The sequence below is a fragment of the Rattus norvegicus genome, chromosome 1, assembly GCF_021556685.1.
Source record: "Rattus norvegicus strain SHRSP/BbbUtx chromosome 1, alternate assembly SHRSP_T2T, whole genome shotgun sequence".
Taxonomy (NCBI): Eukaryota; Metazoa; Chordata; class Mammalia; order Rodentia; family Muridae; genus Rattus; species Rattus norvegicus.
In genome coordinates, this window is record NC_141534.1 from 268,895,001 (window position 1) to 268,909,954 (window position 14,954).

A 14,954-nucleotide genomic window follows, 5' to 3' on the forward strand; every position below is an offset into this window, starting at 1 on the left:
TCACTCTCTTGCTCCTGCTCCTCTTGCTCTCTCTTTCCCCTTTGTCCCTTCTCTCCCCTTCCCCTCTCCTCTTCTCTCCACATGCTCATGGCCAGCCTCTACTCTCCTCCTCTCCTCCTCTCCTCTTCTCCTTCTCTACCCTTCTCTCTTTCTCTGCCCTACTACCCTTTTAACGCCCCTCCCCATGCCCTGAATAACCTCTGTTCTATACCATACTGTCCTGTGGCTGGTCCCTCATGGGGAAGGGATGCCTCAGCATGAGCCCGCCGAGGCACCCCCTTTCCTCAGACTTCCATAGAACATATCCCCCACCTCCTTATCCTTTTATTAACACAGCATTGGCACCGAACCCCAGGACATCCCCTCCATGTTTTCATAAGCGCATCACTGGCACTTGCAGAGTAGACCAGTCTGACCTAGAACTCAGGTCCGTCCACCTCTGTCGCTGGTACTGTAGGGATCAGAAGTGTGCCACAGCTGGCTGAGAGTAAGGAGAAATAAAAGCGAAGTCCGTCTTCTGTTACGTTTCCCCAAGGCAGAATGCTTCGTCGGTACACAGGGACACCTCGGTTCACCGCACACGGGAGTCCTGCATCTGAGCCCAAGTGTCTGTGTGTTCAGTGGCTTTTCTGCACAGTGCAAAGTGCACACACAGTGAGACGAGGTCAAGCAAGCACCACCTGAAGCTCCTCTGATGCGCTGTGCTGTTGGCTGTCCACCATTTTCTGGTCTGTGTGTGAAAATTTTTCTACTGTTGCCAAAACGTTTCTGTGCCCCCCCTTCCTCGGTTACACAACTGCATATTAAGGGGTCTGTGACTCCCAGAACTGGCTTTTTAAATAAAACACTGTCCACCTACCAGGGGGACATCCATGTAAATGAAATGCACTTAGGATCCGTGATGTCCCTAAAGTGCAGATTCTCTTTGCTAATTTTTTTAACCTAAAATGGAACTTTTTATTTCATCTATTAAAGTTTCCTTGGCTTTACACTTCAGATCCCATAACTCACTTTATTTCTATGCTCATGTCTAAAGTATTTACAGGGTGACAGGGAAATCCCTTTTAACAAGTGTCATAGTTTGGTTGTTTTTTTGTTTTTGAACTTCGAGATGGTCTTGCCATGTAGCCCAGGCTGGCCCCTAGATTCCACCCTTTCTCCCTCAGCCTCCCAGATCCCACGATATAGTTACTTATCACTGTTCCTAGCCCTAAATGCCATAGAGGCTGAGCCAGGATTTGAACCTGCAGGCATTTGCCTGTCAAACCTGATTACTGTTGCACCTTGATAACCTGTGCGTGCCTTGGCACTGCAGTGGGACCTTGCAAGGTCCCTGTGGGGCTGCAAGGTGGAGCCAAACCTAGGCAATCTGGAATTGGTCCTAAGACCAGGAAGTCATTTCAGGGCTTTCACAATAGGGTAATTTGATCAGTCACAGCTTTAAAGAAAATGCGAGAGCCCTAGAGCTGCCTCGGGCTACATACGATTGCTGGGAAGGAGGTAGCCCTGCAGCAAGAGAGGCAGCAAGCTAGACTGTGTTGGTGTCTAACAGTCAGAGTAGGGTGCATCCCTTACAGTTCCCAGCCACATGTGGTTAAAAGTATCTGTGAGCGTGGCCCAGCTCGGTGTTACTTAAAACACTGAGGTTTGTTTGTTTGTTTGTTTGTTTTTGTTTTAGCAACTTTTTTTGTGACTGGACTGGACTGTGTGCTTCTGAGCATGAACTTTGTAGGTATAAAGTTGTGTCAAAAGGTTGTAATACCTGATAGATGGCGTATGCAGAAGTCAGGTACAGGGCAGCCAGACTCCAGGGTTCCTGGTAGGCAGAAAACAACAGAGCTTTTGGGATCAAGCCTGTGCCCCACTTCTACTTGGCCACAAAAGCTTTCTTGATGAGAGAGAACTTAAGGAAAGCAGCATCTGACCCACAGAGACAGTTATGCTCTGAGGGGAGGAGCATGGCAACTATTTTAAACTTATCCCTTAGTAGCTTACAAATAAATGAGAACCAGACTATGGTTATTTTGTCTGGCTTTGACAATTACTTGGCGAGGAGGAGGGGCAGTCACCCCTAATCTACTCTTCTGACTGCTGGCCTGACTACCTCCCCAGAGGTATACCCTGGATACTTGTGCTCTTGGTCCATCTCCCCACAGGGTTCCTCCTGGACTCTCCTCTCTTCTCTCACTTCTCCAAGGCCCAACCAGGTCACCCAGAACCCACCTACTTCCAACACCAACAGCAATTGGCCGTAGCCAATTTTATTTAACCGAGTTTTAAATCAAGAAACAAGGTTTGCACCACAAAAGCTTGCAAATGTGAGAATTCACCAGGTACAGAATTTAGCATTACAATACATAGCGAGCGGCCAAACCCTAGAAGCTGGCAGAATGGACGACCCCCCGGGTACTGATTTCTTGAGAAGATTGGTGTTCAGTGATTGGCAGTGATAGGTGAAGGGTGATAGAAAGATAGATTGTAAATTGATAGAAAATAGATCATAGATATATAGTTGATAGATACATAGTGCCTTAGCTACTATTTCACTGCTGTGAAGAGAAACCATGGCCAGGGTTTCCTACAGAAGAAAGAGTTTATTGGGACTGACAGTTCCAGAGTGTAGGGAGGTCTATGATGACCCTGACCAGGAGCGTGGTGGCAGGCAGGCATGGTGCTGGAGCCATAGCCGAGAGCTTGCATGCTGAGACAGCATGCAGAGAGAGACCTAACTGGGAATGGCGTGGACTTTTGAGCTACACTCCCAGTGACACTCCTCCAACAAGGTTCCACCTCCCAATCCTTCCCAAACAGTTCCACCAATTGGAGTCAAATATATGAGATGATTGCGGGCCATTCTCATTCAAGTCACCACAGGTGGATGGTAGATGGACAGGTAGACGGACAGATGGATGGTAGAGGTATTTGAATCAAAGGGTGTCTCAGATACACTGAGCTCCTGACGCCGTTCACTTTAACCTGAGTATTTGTTTTGTTAAAATGTAACTGTGGGGACCCTACTGTGGCCTGGATCTGTATACCATCCTGCACAGATCGGAGGTACAGGGACTCCTTCCTTCCCTTGTCAACAGTCTCGGGACTGTTGTTTTTTGTTTGTTTTTCCAGACAGGGTTTCTATGTGTAGGATAGATGTCCTGAAACTCCCTTTGTAGTTCCAGGCTGGCCTCCACCTCAGAAATCTACCAGCCTCTGCCTCCTGAGTGCTGGATCAAAGGGGTGTACCACCACCATCTGACAATCTCTGGGAATTTGGAAGCCCATCATCACTGGGTGTGACTGCTCTGGGGAGTGTGGCTGGCCCCTCTGGATGTCCCTAGCCACACAGGCGTTGTCTTCTCTCCCCATCTGTCCCTTAGTCATCAGGTGAGATAGTAGCGGTAGACAGTAGCATGCCACAGTTGTCCCTAATTAATAACAGAATTACCCACTCACTTTCCCTGGAAGGCTAGATGACTTCTGGGTTCTGGGAGAAACCTTTCCCCCAAATGCCTGGCGTTCCCAGAGTGTCCATTTCACATCCTCTTGGCCTTCTGTGTTGTGGCCACTAGATGGCAGAACCACATTGTTTTATTCTATTTCGGTGCCACTGGCCTTTAGTAACCCAAAGTGTCCTTTACTTAAAGTTCATATATTAAAATGTTCCTCCAACTTTCTGATTATTAGAAAACATTAATGAAACACAGGAAAAAAAACAACACAAAAGGGAAAATACCAAAGATGGTTTTAGGACTCTTTAAGCATGTCGTCTCTTAAGCGCGCCAGAAGAAATCGCTAAGGTGGTGTACATTGAATATGAGTCACGGTTGATGGCGCAAGGCCCGGTGCCCTCAAGGTCCCAAACGGAACCCTCTCCGAATGCACCGGTGACCCCTGAGCGGCTGGAGGCCGTCAGCTGCAGTCTGTGAGCCACGCAGGCTCTGCCCTGGCCATGAGTTAGATTTCTGTAGAAATGCTTGGCCACAGCCACAGAAAATAAAATGTAATTGCCGAGCTGTAGGACTAGGAGCCCTGAGAGCGTGGGGAAGGCAGGCTGAGGAGGAACTGGAATTTGAGTTTCCAGGGCATCATCACCAGGGGGCGCCAGAGGGCAGGCAAGAGGAAATGGTCAGGCTAGGCCAGGGATAGGTTCCGCCTGGAAACGTGGGTAAGCTGCCAGGTAGGCATGGGATGGTCTTGATGGAATGAGCGCCGAAAGTCATTGGGGGTCCAGACCTTAGAGCAGTCGGCCCACCCCCGGGAAACATTGAAATCCAACATGTCACCTGCAAACTCCGAAGCTTGAGTGAAGGTTGCACAAGGTTAGAATTCAAGGAAATACTGCAGAGTAGTGAACAGACTTCACCCAGTTGTCAGTCCCTTAGGCTTCTCTGCGGCCCCTACCCCACGTCCCTGGCTGGGAGTCTCCGTGCCCATCTGAAGCAGAGGACAAGAGTAGAGGCTGCCTCTCTGGATCTGATAAACTCCTTTCTGCAGGCTCGAGTCCCATGGCTCCCCAGCCTTCAACCCCTAGGGAGTGCTTAGCGAATGCCACTTGGTTATAGTCCTTATCCCCCGTCCCGTAGTCTGGGCTTCTCCACTAGCATGTGTTATATATAGACAGCTCCCTATTTTAAGATGTGTTGCGTGTGTAATTATGAGAATGATCAGGTGGCTGCTGCCTTCACAGAGGTGGGGGGAGTTCGGGGAGAACAGTGCTTGTAATTAATAGACAAGAAAGAAGAGGCCAAACTGTCCCCCATTCCGAAGGCTACGTGCTAAATCAGGCATGCGGAGCCTGTTCCTGTGAGGGCAGGGGCACCCATTAACCAAAAGATGCCAGGGCTGAGCTCCCTAAGAGATCGGAACGTTAAACCCGCAGCGTTAGTTTTCAATATAAAAACCCTTTCTGTTGAGCTCTAGAATACAGTGCCTGCATCCCAGTTTTATTTTTAAAGTTAGATTTGCCGCTGAATTGGACGGTCAGAGGTCTCCCCAAAATGCCAATGGACGTTTGGTGGAGTCAGACAGGCTCGGTTCACAGCCTGGCCCAGTCTCCCACTCACTAGTTGAGAGGCTGTGGAAACCACGTGGTCATCTTAAACTTCCATTTCTTTGTCCTCTTCATATGCACTGGATCGAGAATTTTATAAGGCAACTTGACTTCTTTTTTTAAAGATTTTATATATGTGTGTGTGTATATATATATGTATGTATAAATATGTGTGTATATGTATGTATGTATGTATATATGATGAGTAAACTGCCGCTGTCTTCAGACATGCCAGAAGAAGGCATTGGATCCCATTACAGATGGGTGTGAGCCACCATGTGGGTGCTGGGAATTGAACTCAGGACCTCTGGAAGAGCAGTCAGTGCTCTTAACTGCTGAGCCATCTCTCCAGCCCCGCAACTTGGTGTCTTATGTTCCTGAACATGCCTGATGAGGAAGAGAGGGACCCCTCATGAGGTGATTTGTCAAACTCAGTTCTGTGTGAAGAAGGAAAGAAAGGTCAGTGAGGTTGAATATTGTCCCCAGCAGGTCTTCAGCGAGGACGCAGGCTCAACTCGGAGCACAGTGTGCCCGACCTCATGTCAACCCATACGTCAAGTGTCACCACAGCTTCAGACAGAGCGGTTCAACCACACCAGTCCCAACAGTACCAGAAAATGAATTTGTTTAACACAGTGTTCCGTCTCTACGTCACCCCAGCTAAGGGGTGGTGTGTGGACAGCTGCTATGGTGGGACTGACAGTGACCCTCCAGTAAAGAGAGCCAAGGTCACCTGTCAGGATCAATGAGCCACAAATCACTGAAATGTGGTTCCAGAGTCCATAGGGTGTGAGGCCGTACGGCCTGTGCACGTGGTACCCACCCAGGTCCTTGAGGTTCCCAGTCATCCATAGTAAGAAGACATAGGGGAGAAGGAAAGGAAATTAGATTTCAAAGTGCCTTCGTCTGTTTTCTGTTACTGTAACAGTGACTGAGACAGGGTAGTTAACACAGAGCAGGCTGATTTGGGTCCAGGCTACTGAGGGGTGAGAAGTCCAAGAGCAGGTTGCTAGCTAGCGTCTGCCCAGCCTATGTAAGGACAGTGGGCTGTTCTCGGTGTCATAAGAACTCGGTCCAAAGAGAACTGCATCGTCAACTCTTGGAGGTCCCACCGCCTCTAACTTAGTAATTCCGCTGTTAAGGTTTGGTGTGAGTCAGGACAAAACACATCCACATGGGGGCAGAAGCTTAAAACGTCACTACTAAGAGAAAGCTAGGGCCTAGCAGAGGGCCGGAACCAACGCCCAGAACCCCATATGGTAGAAGGAGTGAAGTGACTCCTGTAAGTTGTTCTGGCCTTCATAGGCATAGCATGGTGCGCTCTCTCTCTCTCTCTCTCTCTCTCTCTCTCTCTCTCTCACACACACACACACACACACACACACACACACACACACACACACACACACACACACACTCCCCACAGAACTGAAGACGGTGAGCCCTTCTGGGTCCTGCAGCCATCCACCCATGTTACTGTCATCCACCCTGCCTGTCTGTGGTATTTGAAGACAATTCTCCACACTGTCTCCTCCCCTGAATGATTTTTCCTGAAGTCTTTTGATAATTTTTTTTTATTGTCATTGGTCTGTCTCCCCATCCTGTTTTGGTCAGGAGAAAGGGAGGAAAGAGGCTTGGAAAGTTAGTTAATGTTTGGAGAAAGGAACTCTCCCTTCTCTCTTAACGCCCGGGATGCACTGTGGCCACCACCACTCCACTGCTTTCCTTTTCAATGCCTCCAACCCTGCCCTGAACCCTGGGGCGCCCTGAGTCCTTCTATGTCTGCCTTTTCCCAGTTGCATTTGGAAGGTTAAAACTGGGAAGCATGATGGCCTCTGGACCATTTCTTTATGCAGAACTCCCTGGAGTCCCTGGAACTGGTTTCCTCTGAAGATGAAGGGATTTTGTAAACCCTGTCTATCCCTAGCATGACTACCTTTGGGAAAAAGCGAACTTCATGAGCCTGGGTGGATGGCAGGAGCACCCTTCCTGTTTTTGCTCATTTAGAAACCTGTGTTGCCTGCAGCCTATTGTAGACTGCCATTGGTTCAGCCGTCCACCTGCTGCTCCTGCTGTTTGTTCTGGATGATGGCCTGCCGGCTGCGTGTGTGTGAAAGTCTGGTCCTCCAACACAGACCCTGTCATCCCTTCCCCTTTGGATCCAGTACTTGTCACTCCGTCCACAGGGAGCTGTCCCTGGGGTGGGGTGGGGGCCTCAGTGTGAAGGCTGGTCATTTCTGCCTGTCAGCAGGGAAGCCAGAGGCCAGTGTGACCTTCCCAGCCCCAGCCTGAATGTCCTATGGAAAACTCCAGCAGGCAGCTCAATGCTGATTCAGGCCCCGGGCCTTCAGGGCTGCTGCCTGTGCCAGCCTCCTGTCGCCCGCTGAGCGCCAACCATGTTGAGTTTTTACTACTACCGAGAAGAAGGCAACTCACTCCCTGTGGCCTCAGGAGGAAGCCTGGTCTTGCAGAGAGGACTGCTTCCAGACGGAGACACCAGGTACCTCTCTCTCTGCTCTCCCAGTTCAGCACCCTGGCCCGCCTTTACTGTGGTATGAAAAGACTGTGGGGAAGCCCCTCTGCTGGAATGTTCAAACCATGACTGAACCATCCCCCAAATATTTAGACAAAGCAGCTACAAAAGCCAGAGACCCGGTTCCAAATGCAACAGCATCAGGGAGCTGAGTGTCCGCTGCTGTGTTTACCGTGTGCTGAGGAATGTCTGCAGGACAGGCTACTGGGAATCCTATTCAGGGAAGCACTTCAGAAAATAAATAGGCACGGGTTTGTGTGCTTATATTCCCTTCCAAATGTAGAAAGGCATAATTCACGTTTCAAGCAGGTCAGGGTCTGTGAGAGGATTAAAACCTGTATTTATCTACTCCGGTGATGGGGAGAATTACACTGGCACCCAGAGTGGATTGCAAAAGTCCACCGAGCTCGCCGAGGCTTCTCCCTCTCTCGTCAAGTAGGCAGAATAGTTTCTGGATCCCATAATGTTGTCTGGTTAATGGTTGTCAGAGCTCCCTCACGAAGCCCCTTTTATAGAAGTAACCTGCAGGGTTTTCAACGTTGACTTCTTCCTCTTCCTCCTCTTCCCCCTCCTTTCTTTCCTCCTCTTCTTCTTTAAACTCTTAAAAATGGCTCAGTTGGCCTAAGGCTGACATCTGAGGCTGCAAGGAATGGCTTTCTTCCTGAGGAGCCAGGATAATCCAGTTCCTTCCTAGTAATCGATGCTGGTGTTATCTGTGTTCCTGGAAGACTCCTGTGGCTCTCTGGCCTATGAAGAAAGTGGGACATGGCTATGTCAGTGGAAAACCACTTGGGAAGGATGCTTAGACGGCTCTTAACAGAGAGAGAGAGAGAGAGAGAGAGAGAGAGAGAGAGAGAGAGAGAGAGAGAGAGAGAGAGAGAAACAGACAGACAGACAGACAGACAGACTGATTGAGATTTGTCCCTTCCCTCGCACATCCTTCAGGTGATCCGAGGTTGACCTACAGGATGCCATCTTGGTTGTGATCTCTCGCTTGTCTGGCCCTAAGTACAGTGATTTAGTGGCCAGATTTATTATTATTTTTAATCTGCAGCCAATTGTGGAACACTCAAGCTTTTAAGAGGATTTAGAACTTCTAATTCACTAGCCTGACTTATCCTGGATTTTGCACTCAAATATGACAGCTGCCAAACCGGAGAGTCCCCCGTTTCCTGGGAAAGTCTCCTGTGTGAAAAAAGGGCCAAGGCACGGCTAGATCTGTCAGCAGAGAATTGACAAAGGGAGAGGTAGAGGGGTGTGTGTGTGTGTGTGTGTGTGTGTGTGTGTGTGTGTGTGTGTGTGTGTGTTGCTTAGAGTGGAAAATGACAGAAGCTGGCTTAGAAAAGGAGGTGATTTAGTGGGTGAAGTGCCAGTGGCTCAAGCATAGGTAACTGTACCTGTGTACAGTCTGGGGCCGTTTGCTTATGTTGGTAACTGCAGCCCTGGGGGTGGAACAGGCAGATGTCTCTGGGCCTTGCTGGTCAGCCAACCTAGCTGAAAGGACAAGGGATAGCTGCAGGTTCAGTGAAAGCTCTGGTCTCAGTGAGTGAGTGAGTGAGTGAGTGAGTGAGTGAGTAGGTGGGTGGGTGGATGGATAGATGGGTGGGTGGGTGGATAGGTGGATGGATGATGGATGGTTGGGTGGGTGAGTGGATGGGTGGATGGGTGTGTGGATGGATGGATGGATGAGTGGATGGATGGATGATGGATGGATGGATGGATGGATGGATGGTTGGGTGGGTGAGTGGATGGGTGGATGGGTGTGTGGATGGATGGATGGATGGATGGATGGATGAATGGATGGATGATGGATGGATGGATGGTTGGGTGGGTAAGTGGATAGGTGGGTGGGTGGGTGAATGGATGGGTGGAAGGATGGATGGATGAGTGGATAGATGGGTGAATGGGTGCGTGTGGGGGTGAACGGGTGGGTAGATGGATGAGTGGATAGATGGTTAGGTAGGTGGATGGATGAATGGGTAGGTAGATGGATGGTGGGTGGGTGGGTAGATGGGTAGGTGGGTGGGTAGGTGGATGGTGGGTGGGTGGGTGAAGTACAATGAAGAAGGCAGCAAACATAGACCTGTAGCTCGCATATGTACACACATGGGTGAAGGTAGCAGGGCATGCCCACCCTACTATACACATGTGTGAAAGAAAGCCCATGGCCAGCTTTGTGCTGTGTCTGTCTTTGTCTCTCAGACTTCATGAGGCAGTGACTGCTGCTTGACTGTGAAGCGGGAAGCTAAAGAAATCCCCCTGCACTTGTCCCTACTGAGGAGCACCTCCAGTCGTTCCTGCACTCTCTGTGCCTTTGTCAGATTTGGAGAAAGACTCTTGTCCCTTGACCCTGCCTTGGGATGTGCCCAGCACTACTCTGAGAGGTCCGGTCCATATGACCGCAGCCCTCATGATCTAACTCCTTATATAGAAAAACCGTAAGTACCCGGGGCAAGGATTAGAGCCACATTCAGACAATCCTAACTCTGCGGGTGATGGCCCACTCAGGACATAGCTAATCCGGATCTTTCGAAGCTTCTTATTTCTCCCCTGCCCCTGCTGGGGACCTGCTGCCTTCTGCAGGGAGCTACTTAATTAGCATGGTCTCCCAGGAGTCCTGAGAGATCTGTTTGTCTAGTGATCTGCTTGGCTACAGCTGCTGATGTCCAGGTAGACGACCCATGGATCCTTTTTAGCTGCTAGTACTAGGGCACAAAGAATGCCTCTGACTGAGCCCGGGGCAGGGAGTTTTACTCACAGGAAGGGGCCTCTCGATTCCTATTAAAAACCGGGTGGACTCTGAGATGACATCAGCCGAGTGTCTTGTCCTGGGACAAGTGATAGTAAAGTGACCTAATGCTCAGTTTGCTGACAGTGCTGGGGGACTCCACTTGTGAATCTCACCTACGCCAGTGCAGAGAGACCCCTCCCAGGCAGCCTTGCTACCAGAGGGATGGGGTGCAAGCTGGGGTCCGTGTGAAGAGGTGAGCTATAGAGCAGCACACCGGTGTTCTGTCCCACAAGAGAGTGAGGATGGCCACCAGGAACGTGGACAGTGTCTTCCCTCTCTGTCTTATCTTGATGCCACAGCACAGGTAGGCCCTTCTAGTGATAAACCATAGAAACTCAAAAATGACCGTGACGTTTATTTACCTGTAACTGCCTACCACACTTTCTGTGTCTTATGAACGTTGACTTGTCTGTGAGCTCTGAGCTAGATGCTGTTTGGTTCTCTTCACAAAGGAAGGAGCGAAGCAACTTGGGCCCGTGATCACACCACCTCCGTGGTATCTCGGGGACTCAAACCAGCAGTGTGACTCCAGAATCTATGGGTTTTTCTGTAACGCCATCTTCAAGACTGCCTATGTAGATGTGAACAAACCAATCTAAAGGATTCTGTTCTCCTCTCTTTCTTGGTCTCATGGCTCCATGCTTCTGTTTCGATCCACGCTGGCCGCCTCTTGCTGGACCTGGTCCCCACGGGAGCACTGTTCTCTGCAGAGAGTGTGACTGTGGAGATGGAACCGTGGCTCCGCAGTTAAGAGCACCGCGTGCTCTTCCAGAGGACCTGGGTTTCCTTCTCAGTGTGCACGGGCAGCTCACAACATCTGTAACTCCAATTCCAGGGAATCCGGTGCCCTCTTATGGCCCCCACAGACACTCCACATATGTACTGCACAGACATACACGCAGGGGGAAAAAACGCCCGTACACATAGAAATCATTTTTTAAAAATCCCCCCTTTGAGGTTGAGCCAGCTGGTGGACCGACCCGTGCCCGCCCTGCTGGCTGCACGCCAGGTAAAGATGGCTGCAATACCTGGTGGTTCTTTTGACCTCCTACCCCGTAGGTGAAAAAGTGGAAATGAGAGGAGAAAAGGGGTGAGGAGAAATCACAGTCAGAAGAAAACCTTTCCAAGTGGTGAGACTCCAAACACAGAGGAAAGGCCCAGGAAAAACAGCCGCCTCTGGCATTCTATAGCCTCTGGAGCACTCCCATCTCTGAAGTCAGTTTCCTTTGGACATGTAACACCGGGGTGGAGAGCTCTGAGTGCCACTCCCTCAGCTCACCCACGGGTGAATGGGGTGCTCGCCTAGTCTAGTCAAGCACTGGGCATTTGCAAGTCCTGGTTTACCCTAAGCCAGGTGCTGGGATGTGTCCAGGAGTTCAGGACCAGCCTAGACAGCATAGGGCGATGTAGAATCCAGGGAGAGGTGGGGTTGGGAGAGCGGGAAAGGAAAACGGGTTTGCCCTCTAGCAGGACAGATGGTTACTCTGTTACTGAGGTCAGGTGACATGTGATGCACACTGTAAATCAGAGACAAGACCCAGACTGGTGGTGAAAAGGGGTGGAGACCCCCCAACCCCCAGTGAACCGAAGGGAGGTAGTGTGTGAGCTGCGGCACCACAAGATGCAAAGGAAAGAGTGACAGCAAGGACCTGTGGTGAGCACAGGATAGACCGGTTCATGGTTGTCTCCGGTGGGATGATCGAGAGAAAGGAAAAGTGGAGGGATGCGGCCATGCACGAAGTGGTGGCCAGGACGTTGGCATCTTTCTCAGCAACGGAAACACACTGGGTAGCTCTGGGCAGGGAACGGACACAGCTGGATTTAGCTTTTGTTTGGTCTTAACTGTTTAAAACTCTCCCGGAGGAAGAGCGCAGGAGCGGGTGTCCAGAACCTAGTGGCCAATGAGGAGGTAACAAGGCCTCAGATAGGGACATGGTGTGACTTGGGTTGTGGCCAGCTGTCAGGATTGCTGTGTGCAGAGGCACAAGACTGATGGGCAGCAGGACAAGGCACGAGCCCACTGTGCTCCAAGAGCCTCACGAGCTGTCAGAGCATGCCTCAGCCTGTGGAGGAGGGCTCCAAACAGGATCAGACCAGAAACAAAACCACGGGGGCCTTAGAAGCCTAGGGTGGAGTTTTGTACTACATGCTGAGACCTGACTCATCTTTAAATTTTCTTCCTGTTTTTATTTATGTGTACGTGTGTATGCGTGTCTCTGTGGTTACGCATGTGCACTGCATAGTGTAGTCCAGAAGAGGGCGTCGGATTCCCTGGAACAGAAGTCACAGATGGGTGTTGGGAACCAAAGTTGAGTCCTGTGGAACAGCAGGCACTGCTAACCACTGAGCATCTCTACAGCCCCCGGTCACTATTTTTGGGGAACACGGAAGCAGTAGGAGCCTTGGGCTTACATGTCACCCATGGTCCTCCCTGTCCTCACCTTTGCTCTCCCTTCCTCTGGCTTGGCTCACTCCCTCTGCCTGCCCGTTAGCTGGACCTCCCAGGCCACACGTGGAAACATGGTCACCAAAACATTCTCATTTAACCACTTGTGGGAGACTGACACTGTGACCTTCACTAAATGGCCAGGGGGACAGCTGAGAAATTAATTTGTACGAATACGGCAGCTATCGTTTTGAAGGGATAGTGGGTGGGCGTGAAAGGGAGAAAAACCCAGAAAAGAGGGTGGGTGCTCTGAGATGACAGGTGACATTCTCAGACGCATTCGTGCAGATGTCCTGTGTACAGGTGGCCCCTGAGCGTCCCTCCGTCCCCCTCTTTCTCCTGGTTCACCTTCGATGCCCCTCCAGATGCACTTCCTGCTTCGCCATTGCTCTGCCCTGCGCTGTGAGCTGATTCAGGTGTTTGCTCGCACAGAGCTGGCTCTATTTAGAAAGTAGATGTAATGGAGTTGAATGGATAATCACCCTCTGGTGTACGTCTGTGGCCCGGGCAGATCTGGCTTTAACAGAAAACTATCCGAGCTACAAGGAATGATTAATTCTGGCTGACCCAAATCTGCAAGAGGAAGAGATTTAGGCTCGTTCTGCAAAATAAACAGTTCGTGGTTGATGGGATGTCGCAGGGGGTGAAGGTGCTTGCCACGGAGCCTGACGGCCCCAGCTGGATCCTCCAGAAACACTGGTGGGAGGAGGGGAGCAATTCCTACGCATTGTCCCCTGACCTCCACACGTATGCCATGGCATACGTGCATACACACACACACACACACACACACACACACACACACACACAGTGTAATTTTTAAATGTTTTGAGGAGTTCGGTGTAGGAGCAAGTTTGGGAAGGGAAACTGTCCCCACCTTCCTTCTGAGTTACTTGCCAGGGATTAGACTGTACCTCACTGTAACTCAGTTCGTAGGTGCTTTTTGTAACCTGTGTTACTGTGGTTAAGTTTGTGTGCCTCTACTCCCCAGCTCTCGTTCCTTTTTTTTTTTTAACCGAATGAATTAATTAACTATTTTATTAAGTGGCGAGGTAATGTTCCAGGTTCTGTTCTTATGGAAGCAGGGGCCTTTGATTTCCCATGAGACATTTTCTCCAGCCCTTTTTTTTTCTTACAAAAGACTCTTGCTGGTTTTGTTTTGTTTTGCACATTCCTGGGGATCTTAATGACATAAGAGCTACAGCCTGTCTGAGGCGTGGCTGTCATCCTAGAAATTGCAGGGGTTTTAAATGCGTTTAACATATTGGGGGGTGTTGGGGAGTTGTTGGCGGAGGGGCGAGTGTGAGTACATGCATACACATGCCCGTGACATGCGTGTAGAGATCAGAGGATGTCTTGCTAGAGTTGGATTTTTACCTTCCATCACTTGGAGTCCAGGGATGAAACTCAGGTCACGCCACTGAGCCACCTGGCTAGCCCCTCACCGTGGAATTCTCACCAGGGAAGGTGGAAGTTGAATTGTGCCTCGTAAGGGTGTCCTGAGTAAAGTGTTCTCCAGCCTGGGGGCATCCTGCCACCTCACAGCCCACCGATGGCCTTCAGGGGTTGTGCCCTAAAATGAAGCTGAAGTGCTGAGTTTCCTGCCCGCCTTAGGTTTTCTCTCATTTTCTACACATCCTGGCTCTTTCCAAGGCCTCACAGAGAATGCCAGCTAATGCCAGCCCAGAGCCGCCTTTGTGGAGGGTTAGAGGGTCAGGGACCTGTTTAAGGATTGTGCACCAGCTTCCCCAATTCAAGTGGAGAGGTGAGAGAGCCCTGCCCACCCTAGATTTCAGTATCAAAGGCAGTGTTTGTTCAAACAAGGTGCTATGTGGAGGAAGCACGCACCAGGAGACTGGCTCCCCGAGAGGCTCATCCCAGCCAGATCTGAACGTGCCCTTGGCCTTGGGAATGCGCCCTGATCCCGTGAAGCCCCTGTGTGCCTTTGCTCAACAGTACCGTAGGTGTTTGGGGGAATGGGGAAAAGTTAATGTTCTTTTAAAAATCAGTGCTCCCCGCCCCCATTTAAGTGCCATTAAAATGTCCATCCATAGAGAAGGTATGTGCACCTGGGAATTTTTGCCGACGTATGTCTGTAACCATCACCAATCCATACAAAACGTGTCGGGGTGGGAGA

General features: G+C 50.3%; 1 protein-coding gene across 2 annotated transcripts in view; it reads left to right on the forward strand.

The window, feature by feature from the left end:
- Casp7 (caspase 7) overlaps window positions 1-14,954 on the forward strand; it is a 39,312-nt gene that overhangs the window by 13,768 nt on the left and 10,590 nt on the right. The window contains exon 1 of one of the 2 annotated variants that reach the window (XM_087586670.1): window positions 7,371-7,547. Within the exon in view, the coding sequence (XP_087442796.1) occupies window positions 7,444-7,547 (104 nt within the window). The 5' untranslated portion in view covers window positions 7,371-7,443. 2 annotated transcript variants of the gene reach the window in all.